The sequence below is a fragment of the Cygnus atratus genome, chromosome 16 (assembly GCF_013377495.2).
Source record: "Cygnus atratus isolate AKBS03 ecotype Queensland, Australia chromosome 16, CAtr_DNAZoo_HiC_assembly, whole genome shotgun sequence".
In the NCBI taxonomy this organism is placed as follows: domain Eukaryota; kingdom Metazoa; phylum Chordata; class Aves; order Anseriformes; family Anatidae; genus Cygnus; species Cygnus atratus.
Genome location: NC_066377.1, coordinates 10,619,108 through 10,638,423, shown reverse-complemented (window position 1 = coordinate 10,638,423; position 19,316 = coordinate 10,619,108). Strand labels below are relative to the sequence as shown.

General features: G+C 56.2%; 1 protein-coding gene across 1 annotated transcript; it reads right to left on the bottom strand.

Moving 5' to 3' along the window:
* Positions 1-2,012: 2,012 nt before the first annotated feature.
* On the bottom strand, positions 2,013-18,515 carry RBPJL (recombination signal binding protein for immunoglobulin kappa J region like). The gene is made up of 12 exons (XM_035548470.1): positions 18,494-18,515; positions 11,267-11,333; positions 7,110-7,235; positions 6,036-6,106; positions 5,694-5,809; positions 4,740-4,914; positions 4,182-4,319; positions 3,867-3,976; positions 3,514-3,654; positions 3,020-3,175; positions 2,738-2,841; positions 2,013-2,286 (listed from the first exon to the last, which is right to left on the bottom strand). The coding sequence occupies exons 1-12, from the start codon at positions 18,513-18,515 to the stop codon at positions 2,013-2,015; spliced, it is 1,500 nt and encodes a 499-aa protein (XP_035404363.1).
* Positions 18,516-19,316: the final 801 nt, after the last annotated feature.

The window sequence follows — 19,316 nt, the reverse complement described above, 5'->3', positions numbered from 1 at the left end:
ATGGGGGAAAGCCTGTATGTGTAACTCAGATAGTCCATAACGTGGCTCAGGAGCACAAGAGATGCCAGAGCAGCTCCACCAGGGCCCGTGGGGACAATCCGTGTGCGTCCCCATGTGTGCGGGGTCCCTGAGTGATCCAGCAGAGGCGGGTGCTGCTGACTTGCTGGTGAGCGAGACTTCACAACCGGGTGGCTGGCGCCTATCCGAGACAGTTTGTGTTAATTGGGGATTATGCAAATAAACATGCGAATAAACAATGCTACCAGCCCAGGCATGAAGCATATGCTCGGGGAAGCGACTCCTCCCAGAGCTGCAAAGCTGCCCCTTTCCACTTGTGGGACCTGCTGGGAAATGCAGAGCCCCGGATAGATGCGGCCCATGGCTGGCTTTTGGGGGGATGGAGGAGAGCCCCACCACGGTTCCCCCAAGGCTCCCCCAGCCCTCCCATCTTCCCTTTCCTCATGTGCTTTAAATTACTGCAGATGTTTGCCGAATCCAGCAGGCTTCAGGAATGAGCCGCTTGGTGCCTTCTCAGCCTCTCCAGCAAAGCCTCGTGCCGTAAACACAACAACGCAGGCTTGTTCAGAGCCCTTGAAGTCAACAAGTCCTCCTGCCTCCAGGGCTGGGCTGCTACTAAATATAGCAGAGGGTGCTTTCCATTCATAAAACAGGAATTATACACGGGGAGGGGGGGCCGGGATGCAGGCATGGGCTGAAACGCTTGGCCCCATCCTTCCCCCGAGCTCTCTGCGGACACAGGGGAGGAAATGCTTTTGGGGAGCTGGGAGGAATCCTCAGCTCAGGCATTTTGTCTTGGATAGGGCCGATTAAAGGGCTTTTCTTGGAGTGCATCATCAGTTCCATTAGCCGAGGGAGATTTGCAGGGGAGCAGGGGCTGGTGGAGTGGCCGTAGCAATGTGTGGGTGACTGTAACATTCTCCTGCCTTTTTCCTCCACCAGCAGCAGCCCCGGTGATGCACTTGCACAGACACAGGGGTGTCTGCAGCAGCTTCTAACCCTGTGTGGGTTTGGGGGGAGAAGGAGCTCCATCTCCAGACTGCTGGGGGCCTTAGGGAGGTGCTGCCACCCAAAAAAGGCAGGGGGTGCCTGGGCACCGAGCCAGAGGCACTGTGTGCCCCGCGCTGCTTCAGGGCTGCCCCTGTTCCCCTCAGTGCTGCTGAGTTCAGCACAGGTTCAAAACCTCTGCGGTTTTGGCACCCAGCTTGTTTCTAACCCCAGCTCAGAATTGCCAGGGCAGCACGATTTCTAGGTACACCGTAGCTCCTTTGATGCCACAGAGATCTGAAGGCTAAATAAAGCTGTAAGCCCGGTCTGCGTAGCACTCGGGTCCAGCTCCAAGAAACCCGGTTCCTTTTTATGGCCTCTTTAGACCAGCAGCTTCCTGCTGGCTCCAGCCTTGCACCGCATGTGCGCGTGAAACAACGGAGCTCAGAGAGCCATGACAGCTAGGAAAGGGCTGGGTTTCACACTGAACTGTTTCTCTCTCTTTCTTTCCCTTTTCCTTTTGAAATTCCCCCATTTGGGCCTCTAATGGAAAAAAAAAATCTGGTGCTGGGTATTCAGCTGCTGGAAATCAGCTCCTCGTTACTGAAAAGCACAGAAGTGGTGCAGGGACTCCTGGTATCGATCAATGACATTTAAGGTCACTTGCATTCATCCCTGTCCCTCCTGGCCTTTGAATATATGGACCGAGGACATCAGGGGAGCCGCGATGTTCTGTGCCAGCATGGGAGGTAAATCCTGAAGGCCAACAAAGAAGCAATAGAATCAGTAAAGAGTCCTCGAAGCATGATTTATTGGTGCTCTCAGGTGAGATCTCACCAGGGCGAGACCCTGCCATGAGAAGAGAGAAGGCAGCGGGTCAGGTAACGGGTGGGCAGTGGATGTATGGGGAGGACCCTCGGGCAGGGCCACCCCAGCCTGCAGATGTGGCTCAGGGAAGCTCCTGTCCCCAGGGCCGGTGGCAGGCGGAGCGCTGCCGGCCCCACTCGCTAGCTCTGCATGAAGAGGTGGAAGTTGGTCCTGGTGAACTCCTGGTGGATGCTGTCGAGCAGTTTGTCTGAGTCCTGCGGGACATCCGAGGGGACCGGCTGTCCCGGCAGGAGGCTCTGCTCCGGGGTGTAGGTGAAGGTGAACGAGCTGGAGTAGATGAGGCCATCATCCCTGATCAGCAGGAGCGGGACTGTGATGGGGTATCGCAGCCACCTCCAGTCACTGCCAAAGGCGGAGACGTCGGGGACAACGCACACCAGGGATTTGGGGCTCCTGGGAGCAGTGCATGAAGAAAATGTGCTTTAATAACCTGGGAGGCACATCACTTCCAACCTGGGGCTCAGCGGGAAGTCTCCAGCCGCTCTCCTCTCTCCTCCCACCTGTTTTGTTCCTCTGCCAGGGCTCCTTGCTTGTCTTCAGCCCCTGGGGTCCCTGTGTCCTCCAGCCAACCCTACAGCATGGCCCTCCCACACCAGGAGGAGCACCCGTGCACCCAGCCGAGCAGCAGCGAGGCAGGCAGCGAACCCAAACCCCCCCCACAGCCCTCCCCACTGTTCAGTGCAACGCTCTAGCTTGGGCCTGCGGCACGGGCAGTTCAAGTGCCCCCTTCGCCCAGGCTGGCAGCCACATCCCACATGGCCTGCATAGCACATCCCATAAGCACCGCTGTGCCTGACCCAGAGGATCCCCCACCAGCTCCGCCCCCACCTTTTTCCACCCTTACCTGTACATCGTCTCCGCCTCCACATCTCCGAACCAGACCTTGAGGTGTGCGTGGAAATGTTCGCCCTGCACCTCCAGCATGGCCACGTCCCCGCCACCGGTGAGCTGCGGCAGCAGTGCGTTACGGCACCGGCTGCTTTGCCCCGCGCCCCGGCCCCGCGCAGAGCCCCGAGGAACGGGACAGCGGCCTCGCCGCATCCCCACGCCAAGAGAAACCGAGCAGAGGAGCCCTTTGGGGATGGAGATGCCCCAAAAGGCGTCCCGCAGCCGGAGCCCTGCCTACCTGCAGGGCAGCGATGAGCGGCACGGGGCTGACGGGCTCGCGGGCGCAGGCCAGGCTCTCGCTGAAGGTGTACTCCACCACCTCGGTGCCGATGATGGTCCAGCAGGAGCCGTCATTCAGCAGCTCCCGGTTGGCTTCTTTCGGGCACGGAGACGCCTGTGGAGAGGGTCACAGCTCTGAAAATGTCATGGTGGGGACAGTAAGGGACCAGGGCCAAGGCTGCCTGGCTGGCCAAGGACGCCTGGCTTCTGCCTGGTGCCAGCGAGTGACCCAGTGCCTCTGCTATAAAATGGGGATTGAGATGCTTTGCAAACACCTCGGTGATGAGTTTCCTACCAAGGCTGGAGGGAGGTGGTTCTGCAGTGATTCTTAGCTTAATTTGGAGGCAACCCCGGTTGGTGGCAGACCTCCCCCTCCCCGTGACCCACTCCCAGCGAGCAACCAAGTGGAGCAGTTTGGATGTGGAGCACCTGGGGGTCCTCAGCCCCTCGTACCTGGAACTGGATGACTTTCTCTGTGGACAGACACAGGTACATGCGGTCGCTGCCCTGGAACTGGAAGGCACATTTGTGGAGCTGGGAGATGGGCTCGTCCACGTCCAGCATGGCGTACTGCTTGCTCACCTTCCGGATGATCTGCAGGGCAGGGGCACCTGCTCAGCATGGGGCTGGTGAGTCCCCTGCCCTGAGGGAGGCTGTGCCCCCGTGAGGAGGAAGCAAAGGGATGAAGCACACATTGCCCTTTGCGAGACCCTGGGCTCAGGGGAGCAGGAGAGCAGCACGGGCCCGGGGATTGTACCCATTGCTCAGGTCCCTACCACCCAAGCCCCGTGGGAATTGAGGCTTACCAGGGGAGGCAGGGTGACGCCAGTGGCCGTACAGATGAGCTGCACCACGGAGCCGTAGCGGATGTACCCTTCCCGCAGGGGGAACTCACTCCGGTTGTAGTGCTCATCGGCTTCGGTGGAAGGAGAGAAGCAGAGTCAGTGCCGCGAGCAGCAGGGAGCAGGTCTGGCCACAGCCACAGTGCTTTTTTATGGCTTTATCTGCACCACAGGTGCTCACTGCTCGGAGAGACCTGGCTGGGAGGCCAGCACCCAGCAGGGCTGGGATGTGGTACCACGCAGGAACATGGCTGGTGTGAGCCCCATGAGGCTCCTTACCCAGGTGGAGGGTGAAGGCCGCCCACTGCCTGGCACTGGCGATGAAGGTTCCCCCCTCCACGGAGAGGTAGCGGGTGCTGACGGTCTGGGAGCGCAGGCGGTTGAAGAGGGACACCTTGGAGCCCGAGGAGATGCACACTGCAGGGGGAGGTGGCTGGGTTAGCATTGGCCAGCTTGCTTGGGGCTCAAGCTACAGCCCTGCTGCTTCTGGTAGTACCGGGGAGGATGAGTCCTGGTTACTGGGGTGAGCAGCACTGCAGCAAGCAGCACTTCCATCTGCCATTCTCTTTGCGTGAGCAGCAGCCCAGCCGCACCTCCCAGAGGTGCAGGTGAAGCCCACGGGGTGGGGAGCACATTGGCACCAAAGCCCTACAAATTGCAGTGGGTCAACCCTTTGGAAAATGGACATCAATGCCCACATGCATTCTTTTTTGAGGGTGCCCATGGGCTTTGGATCAGCCCTGACTGCTTTGGAGGCAAGATGTGAGCACCCATCCCATCCCATTCCATCCCATCCCATCCCATCCCACCCCCCAGCAAACCCGTTCCCATACGCACAGTCCGTGTTCTTCAGTGACTGCTTCTTCTGCGAGGGCTTGGAGATGACCTTGATCAGCTTGCTGTGGAAGGTGCCGATCTCCTGCCCATTGCTGAAGAAGAGCTTCAGGACCAGGCGGAAATGTTTGCGCTTGTCCGCGTCCGAGATGTACAGCGCCTTGGCGCAGCCAAAGCCCTGCGGGGGACATGAGGAGCAGCCGAGCGTGGGCTGGGGGCAGTGGGCATGGACCCAGCCTCTCCAGCCTTCCTCACCCTCCTCACCTTCCTCACCGCCAACCCGGGCACGGCGTCCCCACAGGACAATAGCGCCCTTTCAAAGAGCCCCAGGTTCATTTACAGGGGGAAACGGCCGGAGATGTTATTACAGGTGCGGTGAAGAGCCGGGGATCGGCAGAGGCTTTATTTACACAGGGGGCAGAGAATTCCTCATGGAAATTAATGTTCACGTGTGATTTATCCCGCGTAACATGAGGGATCGCCCTGGGTTTTCGGTTTCCCCGCCGTGCTGGCTCTGGCAGGGCTGATATGCCGTGCTCTAGCAGCACCTCAAGTGCTGCAAACAAAGGTCTTTTTGTGATGTTTTTGGCCCAACACAGACCCCGCACTCTTCAGGGACCCCAGATAATGCTTTTTTTCCCCCTCTTTTCCCCTATCAAAAGATGCTGGGTCTCCTCTCAAGCTCTTGAACTTTGGGATTGAGCCGTGTTTTCCTTTGCTGTTTACCCACAAATGAAAGGGCAGGCTTTCAGTTCGCGATAAGCTGCGCTGCCGCTCAGCGGGAGCGCATAACGGGCTGGGGATGCTGTGCGATTTTTGGCAGTCAGCCTGCCCCAGGGCTGCACAGACCTGGAAAGGTGGTGAGAAGGATGGATCCTGCCCACGGGGAGCGGGCACTGCAGGGCTAACCCCGCACAGAGCATCCCCAGCGGAGCAGGCTGCGAGCCCTCAATTTACCTTTGAGTCCGGCTGCTCCTCGAAGCTCAGCTTCTGCGTCTCCATCAGGCTGCTGCCCATGCTGTCCAGCCCCATGTATCCCCACACGCGGAAACCTGCCTCTCCCAAGTCCCTGGCTGGAAGAGACGGGGATAAAAACCTTCCAGCCCCACGCTGGCACCTGCTGGGGCTCCTCCTGGGGTGGCCCAGGCTGCTGCCTGCTCAGGTCTGTACTGCAGAGGGGCCAGCCCCAGGGAAAGAGGAGCTTGGGGGGCACAGAAATAATAACCAGGATGCATTTCCCTTTGCAGAGGTGGAGGATGGCTTGCCGGGAGAGGTCTGGGGCTGCCACCACACACGTACCTGTTAGCTGCTCCTGCTTTAACTTCCATCCCGGCCCACTCAGGTAAACGCAAGGCGGGGGGCAGAAAAACCTGTGGAGACAAGAAGACCCCTCCTGACAGCACTCAAACACCCAGAGACGGTGCTTGGCTCAAGGTGTGGCTTCTGGCACCCCTGCAGAGCCAGCATGGTGCCGCTGCCGCACCTCTGGGTGCTGCTGGTGGGTGCTGGGTGTCAGGTGCTGGGTGCTGCAGCCCCCCCAGCTGAGCCCCCAGGGTCAGGCCCCCTCTCTCTGCCCGCCTGGAATGCAGAGTTTCGGCAGCTCAGGAACAGAGTTTGCATTCACAGCCAGATTCAGAGCCCAACGCAAATAAATCTATGTGCGGGGTTTTGGAAACCTATTTTCCTGTGTTTTATTTGGGTTTCCACTGTCTTTGCACTTGGGTGAATGGCACAAATTCATCCTCTATTCATACTGGGTAAAACGCGAGCAGTGCAGGAGGGGGTGATATTTTGGGGCCTAAAGTGCTGGGCTACGGATTTATTTATACAAATCCCCCAGGCTCTGGACCCTGAATCCCAACACGAAGGAAAAAACAGCCCCAGCCCCATTCATCTGGGTGCAGCTCAGCCTTCGAGGCAGAGCCTGTCACCTCAAAGCTGCTCGGTAATAAGGGAGGATTATTTATATCACAAGGGTTAATGGAGGATTAATTACACTCCGGTGCCACATGCTGACGTCGCTGCCCGGGAGTAGCAATTTTGGAGATTCGAGCCAGAACCTCAAGGTGTTCTTGCGATGGGGGGAGGATTGTCCAAAATAGCAGCTTTGGGGAGACAGTGGGCATTGATGGAGACGTCCCAGTGTGGCCGTTCAGATGTTAAGACGATTTCCAGAGCACTTAAAACACTGACCTCTCTTCTTATTCTTTGCAATTTCATGCTGAGAGGGTGAGACCTGAATAGTTTCTTTCTTTTTTTTCCCCATCCCTCTGACCTCCCGTCCCTGGGAGGAACCCGGTGGGAGGATTGCCCACCGGTGTGGGTCAGGGTGAAGGTGCCCTCTCGTGCTGCTCAGCCCATGAAGACTCTCACCTTTTTTCATTGCCATACGACTTCTGGGCGACCTTTGCGTGCAGTATGAGTACTGTCTGGTCTGCCGGCAGCTGCAGGTACCTCCGCACACCGTCTCGGAGCAGGTTGGCTTGGTAGGGGTTGGATCTACAAGACAGAGGTCCCACAGCACTGCAACACCCGGACTGGGCTCCTCACCTCGCTAGCAAATGGCACCAGCCCCAAACCCAGCCCTCAGCTCCCTGCACCACACAGCTGGGCACCGAGAGGCACCGGGAGGGTTTTTAGGGCCACATCAAGGCTTTCTGCTCTGGTAACTGGGAGCAGTTCCCATGCACCTGCCCTTTAACTCTGCTGGCTCAGGCGGTCGGGCAGGGACAGGCTGGCTGGGTCCGAGCCTGAGGTGTCCTCCTCTGCCGTGGGACATGAGGAACCACGTTACAATTAGCCTGACACCGCCAACCCTTCACTTCCAGCTTTCCCACGCTGTGAATGAAGCCGATGCTTTCCTGTCTGTATGTGAAGATGAGCACGCCTCCCATACAAACAAGTATTTCCCCAGTGCCTCCTCTGTTGGCAGATAGTCCCGCAGGGACCCGGCGCTTTGCTGTCCGCAGATTTTCCCATCACTGCCCTGTTTGGTTATGAGATGGGCAATATAACCTCGATTCTCCATGCGTTAATACATCATCAGCAAGCATAAATCAATGGGGCTGTGCCAAAAGCAGATTTACGGCTGGCACCGGTGCCATCCACAGCATCAGCTGCCACTCTGAATTTGCTGAATTCAGCCGTCCAGACTGAATTTGCTGCCCTGTGCCCCAGTGCCCCAAGTCAAGCTTTACCCCCTGGTTTGCTGCCAGAAACCTCTCCAGGGTAGGTTTTCATCTTGCTGAAACCTTCTCTCCAACCCTTCTTTCTACCGAGTGGTTTGTATCCTTGCTCAGGCAAACATAAGAACGAACCGGGCTCTGTGCCTGATTTATTTTTTTCTATTTTTTTTCCCTGCGGGTCCCATCGCTGAGTGTTCAGTGCCAAATGAGGAGTGCAGCTTTGGGTCTGGCCGGGTGTCAGCTCCATGTCCCCCACTGGGTGCCCCCCACCCCACTGGGTGCCCATGGCAGAGCTCAGGGCTGCCTGGGAGCAGCTGGGCTGGTGCTGGAGGCAGCCCCTCGGCTTCAGCCATCGGCATGGAGTGTTTGGCAGCAAACTGCCAAAAAATGTGGATTAAGACGTGTGCTGACAGCGTGGCCAGCAGCAACACCTGCTTTGCAGAGCTTCCTGCAGCAACAGCTCAGGGCAGGGCCAGGCTTGTGCAGGTATCATCGCTCCATACCATCACATCCCTGCGTAATGCCAGAGGCACGGGGGCTGCTGCACAGGTCTTGTTGGAGACTTCTGGAATAATTATCCACGTGCTACTTGCTGCTTAGTGCAGGAACGTGCATGCCAATGGCAGGTAAGCAGACCATGGTTCTCCAGATTTGATGTCTAGCTGTGGAAGGGCTACCCAGAAACTTGGGGAGTTTAATTTCTCCTTTCTCTGCACCCATTGCTGTCCAAATTTGGGGGTTAAATTGTTTGAGTGACGCCCCTTTGAACAGTGCTCACCATTCTGACCAGGAGCCGACCACCCAGCATCCATCATCTGGTTTAGATTTGCCTTCAGAAAGTCAAAGGGCTATTGCTAAAGTGGCTCGGTATGCTGCTCGGTACCCACTTGGCTCCTTCTGGCACCTCCAGCCTCTGCAGGGTTACAGGGAATTATTCACTCCCTCTGACATTTATTATATTAAATTATTAAAATGCTTTGATTGTAGTGCAGTGTTAGTTCAGTGTCATGTTAGCAGCACCACGCGGGCCGGGCTCTCACAGCCCACGCTAACAGCCTCCTTTTCAGAGCCGCAATTCCCAGCTGGGAATCAAACGCTCTTGCACAAAGTTGGGCATTATGCAGAGGCAGAGCGAGGCCCTGCCTCCTCGGCTCTGCGGGCCACGACCCCTTTCCTTGGCTGATTTTTGTAAGCCTTTCCCTCTCCGTGCTCAGCCTGGCGCTGTGCAGTGCTGGGGCTCTTCTCTTGCTTTAAGCCTGGTGGGTTTGGATGTGCCGCAGGAGCGGGTGTGCTTTGAGGTGTGCTTGGATGGGATGATCCCTGCAGGTCCCTTACACCTGGGGATGTTGTAGGGGTGTCTCTGGGGTGGCTCTGCCCGAAGTGAGGGGTGTGACAGCACCCAGGCTCTGTGCATGCTTGCAAGCCTTGACCGCATTTCTGTGCATGGGCCAGGATGCAGGAAAGGAGAAGCAGAGCCCTGCATGCTTTCCGTGGGAGACACAAGGCTGGACCAGCTCTGGTGTGGACACCCCCTGGTCTCCTCGTTGCCTCCTGCTCTGCGAGGGCAGGTAGGGCAGAGAAGCCCAGCACCGCCCCGTGTTCGCACCGTTGGGTGACCCCAAGAGCAGAACACCCACGTGAGGGCACTGGGAGAACCAGACCCCCCCTTGCCACTGCTCCCCAGCCCTGGCTGCGATGCGGTGCGTGCTCTTCCCCAACATTCACCGGCTCAGCCTGCAGAGGATGGGTGCCAGTTTTCGGGGTCCTGCTGAGAATGAAAGTGCCTGACTCAGGAGACCTAAGTACCACCCATCAGCTCTTGTTTGAGGTCTTCAAGTCACTGTGTAGACAAGAACCTTAACTCACATTAATGCTATCCTGGAGTGCACGCTGATCCAGGTGCACAGGTTTAATTTTCTGCCTTTCAACCCCAAAAGGAGCTGTCGTTTGCCTTGCTCAGAGCACAGCTGCCCTGCAGCTTGCTGGCGACTTGGTGCCACAGAGTGCAATTGTTCTTTCCTGTGGCTGGGGAAAACCAAATGTCCTAATAAAGAATATCCATTTTAGAGGTCTGGGTTATATTTCGTAGAGAGCAGGGGAGAAAAAGCCTGCAGTGCTCCTGGGTATGGAGTCAGCGTGATGTTTATGCAAAAGGAAAAGCCATTAGAAATCACAGAAATGAGAAGCCTGCAGTTTCTGGCTTCCCTCATTTTTCAATACCTCCTTTAATCCAGACCAACCCAACCCACAAGCCCTTGTATATGCACGGGTATTTATAAATCCTATATTTTCGTTGCTGCACACACAAGTGAAATTCAGCCTTTTCTGGGCTTGGGGGATTTCTCGACCACACCAACGGCAAACACCAGCCAGGGACGGGAGGCAGGACAGCTGTGGGGGACCGGGGGCCAGGCAGGGTGGTCACCCACGGCGTGCTCCTGCCCCGCCACCGCCCCGGCAGCGCCCGAAGGCCCACGTTTGGTACTGCTGCATCGCCTCAACTGCGAGAAAGCTCAGATAATGTGGGTGGTTTGCTGGGGTCTCCTTTCTCTGATCCGCCTGCTGTTGTTTGTGTTAGCGTGGGGAAGGCGGAAAGTGCTGCTAAAGCATTAAAGCTCGGTGCTGTGAAGCACTAACGGTGGCTCCTGCCACCAAGGAGACGATGTGAGTGCTGCGAGGCGGTGGAAGACTGGGAAGCTCTGTTCCAGGGTGTTTAATGACGATGCTCTCCAGGGCTACAGCCCCGCACATCACTTGTCCTCGGGGGGCTGGACCAGGTTCAGTTCCCTGCTTCCAGCCCAGCTCCCCGAGCTCCCGGGTCTCTGGGGGTTTGTAGGGAAGGACACAAGGAGCTTTTGGGCTGTTTTCCGGGGCCTTTGGACTTTATGGTTCATGCACTCTGCCAGCAGAGGAGCAAACAAATAATAATAACCCAACCGAAAATACAGAAAAAAAAAAAAAACAACACCAAAGTAAAACAAAAAATAAACAACCCCCGCAAAACCCAAACGGAGGAGGCCTCTCGCTGGCCGTTCCGGTGCCGTGCAGGCAGGGGCTGTGCCCAAACCCCGCCGTTTTGCCCGGCGCCACCGCTCCCACCTGCGCGGCTCCCGCTCGCCCCCGGCCGCCAGCCCCGGGATTTTTTTTTTTTTTTTTTTTTTTTTTTGGGGGGGGGGGGGTTGGCCGGGGGCTGGGGCCCCACCCGCGCTATCCCGGGCCGGGCCGGGCCCGCCCCGCCTCCCCCCGCCCCGTTAAATGCCGCTCCCGGCGCCGCCGCGCAGCACCGCAGCCCCCGCGCAGCCCCCGCGCAGCCCCCGCGCAGCCCCCGCGCAGCCCCCGCCGTACCTGAGCCAGTATCGCGGCGGGGAGCGGCTCCGAGGCTGGTACGGGTGAGTGAGGGGCTCCACGGCACCTGCGGGAAGGGGAAAAGGGGATGGGGTGAGGGGGAGCCCCGACCCTGCGGGGGGTGGAGGTTGGGGGGTTCACCCTGGGCTGGGGGGTTAGGGAGCGCTGTGCCCCCTCGGGAGGGTGTCACTGATCCCCTGATTATCACTGATTTTTGGGGTTTCCCCCCAAAAGTGCACTTGTTGAGCTCCACCACCTGTATGCTTTTACCTTTCTGTGGTGCCAGCGCTTGCTGTCCCAGCTGTTTTTTTGGGGTGCAGGCTGTGGGTACTGGGGTCACAGCACCCCACTGTGGAAAGCAGCCCCCACTCCGCTCTCAGTACCTGCGGGGAGGATGGAGGCGTTCCCTGCCACAGGGATGGCCCAGTTTGCAATCTGTGTGCTCTGCTCACCTTTTGCCTAGCTCTGGGGCTGGTTCTTGCTTATACAAGTGAGGATCTCTTTTAGCAGAGAATAATAAGGTCTTGTACACCTGGGCGAAGCGCACCGAGCAATAGGAGAGCTAGATCTTGCCAAAAGATAAGCTGAGAAGTGTGCCCTAAGTTTGTTCTGCACTGCTTCTGCATGACTGGAAAATTGGGGCCGTGCATGCTCATAGCTCTGTTTGTGCATACCCATAAACATGTTTGTATGAGCAATCACCCACCTTTGGCTTATAACTCTGAGCATTGCACAGGGAAAAAAAAATAGCTTTGGGCATATTTGCTGCAAGCAATTACGTGGGAAAACTTGTCTGGAAAATCATACTGCTCTGTGCTCATCAGATCTGTGCCAACACGCAGCCGAGCGGGGCAGTGCAGGTAACATGGTGCGGTGGTGTGTACCCTCTTGGGGATTTCCCCCCCCCCCGTTTGGCTAGAAGGTGTGAGGACAGCTGTTGCTGCAGAGCAGGGAGCTGCCCAGTCCATCCTGGTCCTGGGAGCACCCACCTGGTGTCGGTGGGGAGCAAGGAAATGGGGCTCTGCTGCTCGTCGGACTGGGGCAGGGGGGAGAGGGCTCCAAGAGAGGACCTCATTCACATGGTTTTACCTCTTCTACTTAAGCCCACGGGATTTCTGCCTCCACCGAGGCCAGACTGCATACAGTTACTGCACAGTCCTCCCTGTGGGACCGTTTGTAGCATCTCTTGGTGGCAATAACAAAGCTTTTCCTTATCTTTTATTTTTCTGAGAACAGGAGTGATCAGTCACAGGCAGTCAGCCTGTAGGCTCTCGGCAGCAAGTAGAAAAAGTATTTCACAAGCAGGTTCTTGCAATCTGCTTGGGGAATATCATTAGATTGGCATCCAGTACAGGCAAAAATTGTGTGCGCGCGTGTGTGTGCTCTCGCATCTCAGCCCTGATTTTTGCCACCAGGACTTGGCAATACGAAGAGCAGAGTTAACTCCTGGGCTAAATCTGGCCTTGTCTGAAATACAAATTCCCATCTGGAGGGCGTGCAAGAGATCTTCGTGTTTGTAGTAAAATGGCACTTTCCATCAAAGCAGGCAGGGGACTACTGCATCCAACTGGAAAAAGCTGCTGTTCATTTTTGTGGAAGTTCTGACTTTGTTTTTTTTTTTTCCCCTTGAAGAATTAAATAAATTTTATGGGATTAGTACAAGATGGGCTTGGGAGTTAATCCTGTTGGCGATGGTAGTGAACAGAAAAGATGTGGCCAACAAGGCAGCCTGTTGTAGGCAATCGGTGGTCACAGAAGATGTTTGTGCTCCGCTTGCTCATAACGTAGTATTTCCCTTGAGGTTGGCACTAGGGGTTAAAGGTTTTCAAGAGAAGCCTTTGTTTAAACATTTTTAAAGTTTCCAATAGGGGCCCCTTTGTTCGCTTTCTGAGCAGTGGGCCTGCCTTGTTAAAAACTCAGCGCTTGTAAAATGCCACTTCCAAATGCTGGATAAATAAGGCTGGAACACGGAGAGAGGCAGAGACAAACACTGCTTATACCTACATGCACATGCAAATTATGGACAAACCCTCCCTAACTGAACAAAAGGGACCCAGGAAAAACACAACAACAAAGACTGAGTGATGCTCATAAAGAGACTTATAAAAAAAAATCAGCTGCTCCCCCAGAAAGGGTCCCTTTTGTGCCAGATGTCCTGCACTTTTCTTCCAGCTGTGCCACGAGGCTGAGCAGCTCCTGCACCTCATCATTAGCTCGTGAAATTGTTTTCTCCGCTTTGGGGCCAAACAGTAGCAAATTGATGAGGGGGGCTCTGCTGGCTGCAGGGGAGCTCGTGCAGCCCTGGGTCCTGCTTGCACAAGGGCTTTGATGAGCATCCAGGTGAAGAGACCTGGCTGCAGGCTGGCAGAATCGCCCTTCGATGGGTATTTGGTGGTTAGGAGGGTTCTGTTTGCTCTCCCGTCTGGGATAAATGTGCAGGGTTTAAGGCCAGCCCTGCTGAGTGCACATGCTCAGGAGAGGAGGTGTCAGTGCCCAGCCGTGGCAGTGCTTCCCTGCAGGGTGCCCCTGGCCTGATACTGCATCTGAAGCTTTTCTGGCTCTCAGGCTGCTTCTCCCACCCAGCATTTTCCACTGGACATGGGATCCTTCTTCCCCAGCACGTTTCTGCCTTTGCTTATGTCTCTTTTTTCCCCAAAACTTCTGATTTCTCCCTTTGCAAGCCCTTGAGTGCATGGGTGAATCCATCCCTACCCTGGTCCCCCTGGTGCACATCAGGGCATCCCATGGGGGTCAGCTGGGGTCCCTTGCAGAGAGGTGGCAGTGACTTGGTTCCTCTCCAAAGGCTGAGCCTTCCCGTCGGGCTGTGTCGTGCTGCTCCACTGGTTGCACAAGGGCAGGATCCTGATCTGTGGTCTGCAGGTGGTCCACAGCAGGAATCGGTAGGAGCAGATCTGTTGTCAGCTCAGTTAGCCCACTGTGCAAGAGTCTGTCGTGGCTGGAAAATTACCAGGGGTCCATGAGCTGGAAAAGATGGGAAAACCCTGCCTTTGGAAACTCACAGCTCCCACGCTTGCAGCTGGACTTGGACGGCTTCCTCCAAGTGTCACATTAAACACCCCCCTCGCTCTTCTCTTCTCACAGCATCTTGCTTTGGTTTTAACAGCACCAGCCAGGAGGAGAGTGACACAAAACATTGCTGTCTGCACTCAAATGCCAGGCAGAAATCTCACAACTGCTCCTCAATTTTGTTCTCCGTGTTGTCTGCTGAACCTTTGGTGTTAAGCTGCTGAGGCTGACAGTGGGCTGGTAGCGCTGCAGCCCCACCAGCTTCCCCAGCACATGGCCGTGTGTTCCCCTTGCTCTCTGAAGTGTCCTTGTGTCACTGTCCCAGTAGGGGAGCCAAGCCAGGTCCCAGTGCTGCCACAGACCTGCTCTGGTCTTGAGCAAGTGGCTTGGAGTCTCCTGGCCTCTGGTTCCTTACGCTGCACTGTAGGGCTTGCCTTGGAGAGCCTTTTGAGGCCTCCAGACCTCAGCAAAGTGACTTTGGGCTGTTCCTGGTGTCTCCAGGGATCAACGAGCCCGTAGGTGCCTTCAGCAAGGACTCAACAAGCACAACAGAATTAGATAACTTCAGCTACTTGCTCATGGGTTGACCAAAAAGGGCAAACCTCACGCTGGGGTAAGGCTGAAATCAGCTGGGGCGTCCAATGCTGCTCTGAGGTTTCCCATGCTGCCTTCAGGATTCTCAACATGAAAAGTATCTAGACAAATATTTCAACCTTTTCTGTCTTGAGGAGGGTTGAGAAGTCTCTGCATGCTTTCCTGTGGCAGCCAAAGGCTCCTTGCTTTCTGCTATTTCAATTAAATGCGTGGCAGGACGGGCAGAATAAAGGGGAGAGGCACGAGAATATTCTCCTGGCGTCTTTCCGTGTGCCAACACACTGAGTCACGTCTCCAGGGCAAGAAATATGATATAAAGATTTAGAGAAGGAGGTCAGGCAGCAAATCTGTGATTGTGGGGCTGAAATAGCAGGCGCTCGCTGCGGTTGTCTGTGCCCTGTGAGCTTGCTGGAGGTCAGCCGGGGATACTGGTCCCAGCAGATCTGGGAGGCAGAGGTCCTGCTAGGAGCTGTCAGTCTCAGTGTTTAGAGACACCGGCTCTGCTGCATCGGAAGCTCAGCTGATGAACTCTGCACCAGCCCAGGAACTGCTCCGGGCCATTTCTTTCCTTTGTGGTTGAACATGCATATTTCTGGGGAAAAAATGCACTCCAACACCTTCCTCCCAGAAAAAGGACTTGGGCTGTGGATTGCTGCCTCAGCTTCTGGATGGCCCATGCCTCTCTTCCTCCAAGGATTGAAGTCTCCTGGCTCAGGTCAGCTGTCCTCCAGGGGCTCGTTTGCAGATGAGCATTTGCTTTTGAAAGAGTCTGGAAGGTGAGCATTTCCCCTGGTGATTATTCTTTGTCAAAATCTAGAATTATTCCAAGGCCCATCCAGTTTTGCTGAAAATGCCTGGCGGGAGCAGGGCTGCGTGCAGCTCAGGGGGCATGTGCAGGGTAAGGATAATGAAGAACAGAGAACCTGCAACAGGAGCTATCTCTTGACTGACAGAACAGTCGGAACTGTCTGACCAGCTGATGTTTCCCTCTTGGCTACACCTTTAACACGTGCTTTCAAAGGCCACGGTTAATGTGCAAGTGAATATGGCATTTTATTTCTTGCCAGCTTCTGCAGCAGCCCAGGTACTGCATGTTTCAGAGCAGAGCAGGCTGGACAAGAGGAGTTCCTCCTAGCTCAGCTGCTGAGCATGGCAGGTGTTTTAGGACTAGATCAGAGAAAGACCCCACCTGCTGTCAGGGGGAACATCCAAAAGGGGATGCTCTGCCCGTTGGGTTCCCCTCAGAAGGGAAATGTTGGCTGTGGCAAATGCCACCTCATAGCACAAGTTTGTTGGGACTTGTGGGATGTTAAAATCCATGAGGATAAGATGTGAGACAGACATCTGTCACTCACCCTGAAAATGGACCCAGGCAAGAAACATCTCTCTGCTCTGTGTTTTGGGGAAGATGCTAACCCCAGTGAGCGTGGGAATGGGCCCCAAAAATGGGGAACTGGCTTCTTCAGAGGAGTCCCCTCAGCATCCAGCAAGACTTTCCTGTTACAGCCCTCCCGTCGGGTCTGAAGGCACGATGTGCTGTTTGAGAAGCACAGCCTTGTCTCTTAAACACCGTGTCCTTCCAGGTGGCACTTGGCCCAGACGAGCTGCTGAGCGCTGTAACCGGAGAGCACTGCGATGTCCTGGGAAGAGGCTGCTCTCGTTATCCCACACGTGCTTCGGGGAGGGACCGAGGGCATGCCAGCCTTATAAAGGGGGGAGAATTTTTATTCTCTGTTGCTTTTGGACTGGAAATCCATTCTGTTTCTCTGGTCCTGACGCGATGGTGCTTGCTGATGCTCCCTTGCTCTGCAAAACGGCCCCCAGGCTGGATGTGGGGCTCAGGGCAGCAGGGGCACCCCAGGACAGTTAGCCTGAGTTGCACGCTCTCATGCTGCTCAGGACGAGCTCTGTGTTAGGGACTGAGCCCCGACCTTCCCAAGGGCACATGGCTGGGGACAAGCAGGCACCCAGGGTGTCTGAGGAGACCGGAGCTTCATGCTTGGGGTGCAGAAAGCTGGGAAGGGAGCTGCTGTGCCAGGGGATGCATCAGCACCCCTCTGCTGTGCTAATGAGCAGCTGAGTGCATGAGACCTGGAGCAGGCTCTGGTTGTGTTTTAGTTTGGTTTTGGTTTGCCTTTTCCCTCCTTCATTTCAGCTCAGGGAGTTTATGCTTGCTGGGGTTTCGGCAGCGTTTCTTTGCCACCTGAAGGAGCCCTGCTGCTGGAAAGGGATGCACAAGCCTTCTGCACAGGGGGTGGGCACCGAGGTTAGGTGTTTCTGAGCACCCCTCTGCAAAGTGCTGGCAGGGCTGGGCTTCAACTCTCTCACATCAGCCCCAACCATCCATTGAAATGGGCTGGGCCCTGCTCTGCTGCTCTGGAGTGCCTGCTGTCATGCAGGTTACAAGCTCTAGAAGAGCACAGGTGTCACAAAAAAGGGGGAGCTGGGAAACAGTTCCACTTTGAAACTGGGCTTCAGTCCAGCGACAGAGAGAAACGGCCCTTTGGGCAGCCCTCCAGGGGAGCGTGGCTCCAGCTCCAGGAGCCTTAGCCTTTCACACTGCCTGAGTCTTGCAAACATCCAGACAACATCCCTGGGGGTTGCGCAGCAAGACCCAACATCGGGAGGGGTCTGCAGGTTGATGCAGATTGCCTGTGTCTTTCCAGGCAGCAGTCATGGCTTCCTTGTTGTTCATGCCTGGGGCAGCACACATTTCTGTTGTCCTCCCCTGGTCCCACCTGCACTTTTTGGGCGGAATTTCTTTTGGGCAGGGCCCAAAGGATGGCTCGCTGTCCTGTCAGGCACAGGCACACGTTGGTGTCCCCATCTTCCAGCCTGAGGCCAGCTCTGTGGTGCTGTCCTGAGCACAAGGACTCTGTGTCCAGGCTCCTGAGTGCATTTTGGGTCGTCTTTGACACTTTATTCAATAATACTCAGGCAGGAGGTGAATTATGGCCTGCAAAACTGCCTGGTGGGGTCTCTGCGAAGAAAAGCCCTGTGGTCGGGTGCAGAACAAAGCTGGGTGTGCAGAGAGGCATGGGGGTCATGGGGACACCCTGTCTGGAGCTGCTCTAATGTTGTCCAAGATCTCCAGCACAGAAATAGGTGCTATTGGGTGACAGCACACATGGCATCAGGGCCGTGCACCCCTTCCGCATCACCCATGTTAAATATGTTTGTGTCTAAGACCTGGCTCTGACCATGTAAACACAGGGGTCTGCTTTTCTCCCCGTGACACCATAGCCAGCGCTTGTCCTGTCTGTGCATGCATGGCCATCTGAGCCTCTCACCCCCTATTTCTCCATATTCTCCATTCCTCCTATACACCAGCAGATAAAGCCCAGTCCCTGTTTTTACACAAGGACACGTGCTGGCTGCATCACCCCAGCCATATTGTTTCAGCTTGCCCAGGGGAGGATGCGCCCAGGTCCAACCTGCAGCTGAATCAGAAGGGGAATATTCAGAGCACTTCTGTCAACCTGCAGCCAGCAGAGCGCTGCCAAGGAGGCCAGGCTGAAACCTGAAGCGGCTCTTTTTTCCCTGAGGCTCAGCACTTGGCAGGGAGCAGGACGGGAGGGAGGCGAGCGCCCCGGGGGGGTGCCTTACCTGGCTGCCTCTGGGGGTTCATCCTGGCGTCCTCCTTGTCCCAGGGCACAAGAGGAGCCTGGGCTCATTGCCAGCCCTTCTGCCCATACGTGTGGCTCATGCCTTTGCTGCCCCACATGTTGGCCATCTTCTTCAGTGAGGAAAATCAACGGGCTGGCTTCCCCCTTTGCGTTGCCTTGAAAAGTGGGGAACTGGTGTGAGGCGTCCCGTGGGGCAGAGCCAGCCCTGCGCAGCGCTCACCCCCCCGGCCCTTTTCTCCTTTATAGCTCGGTGTTATCTCAAGGTCCCCGGTGCTGTTTGCCTTGCCTCGCAGCACCTGCCTGCCAGCCGCCCGCTTCCCACCCATCTCCCTCCTGCTCCTGGTGGTGGGGGGCTCGGGCGTGTGGCACCCCTCGGGGTGGGGGAACTCCCCCCGGGGAGCAAGAAAAGCAGGTAGCTGTGGGAATTGCCCAGCATGGGGTAGTGGGAGGGATACTCAGGGGGTTTTCTCAGCTTCCCAATCCCCATCAGCCTTGCTGGTGGGTGCTTGATTAAATCGGGGACAGCCAAAACAACCCTCTTGGAGCTGGATGCGCGGCTGAGCTGCCGTGCCATGCCCGGTCCAGCCCCTCCAGCCACGGGGAGCGTGAAGGCTTCATCCAACACTCGGATGCTGTTAAAAATAGATCAGTCGTGAACTGGTTTTCTCCTCCTTGGTTCCTGGCCCTCGAGCTCATTCCTCCCTCTGGGCTGGCTCTGAAGCTCTCTGGATGCTGCGAGACGCAGGCTCCGTGCCAGCCTGCCGCTGCAGGGAGGCTTGGAGAGCAGAGACCTGCAGAAGTGA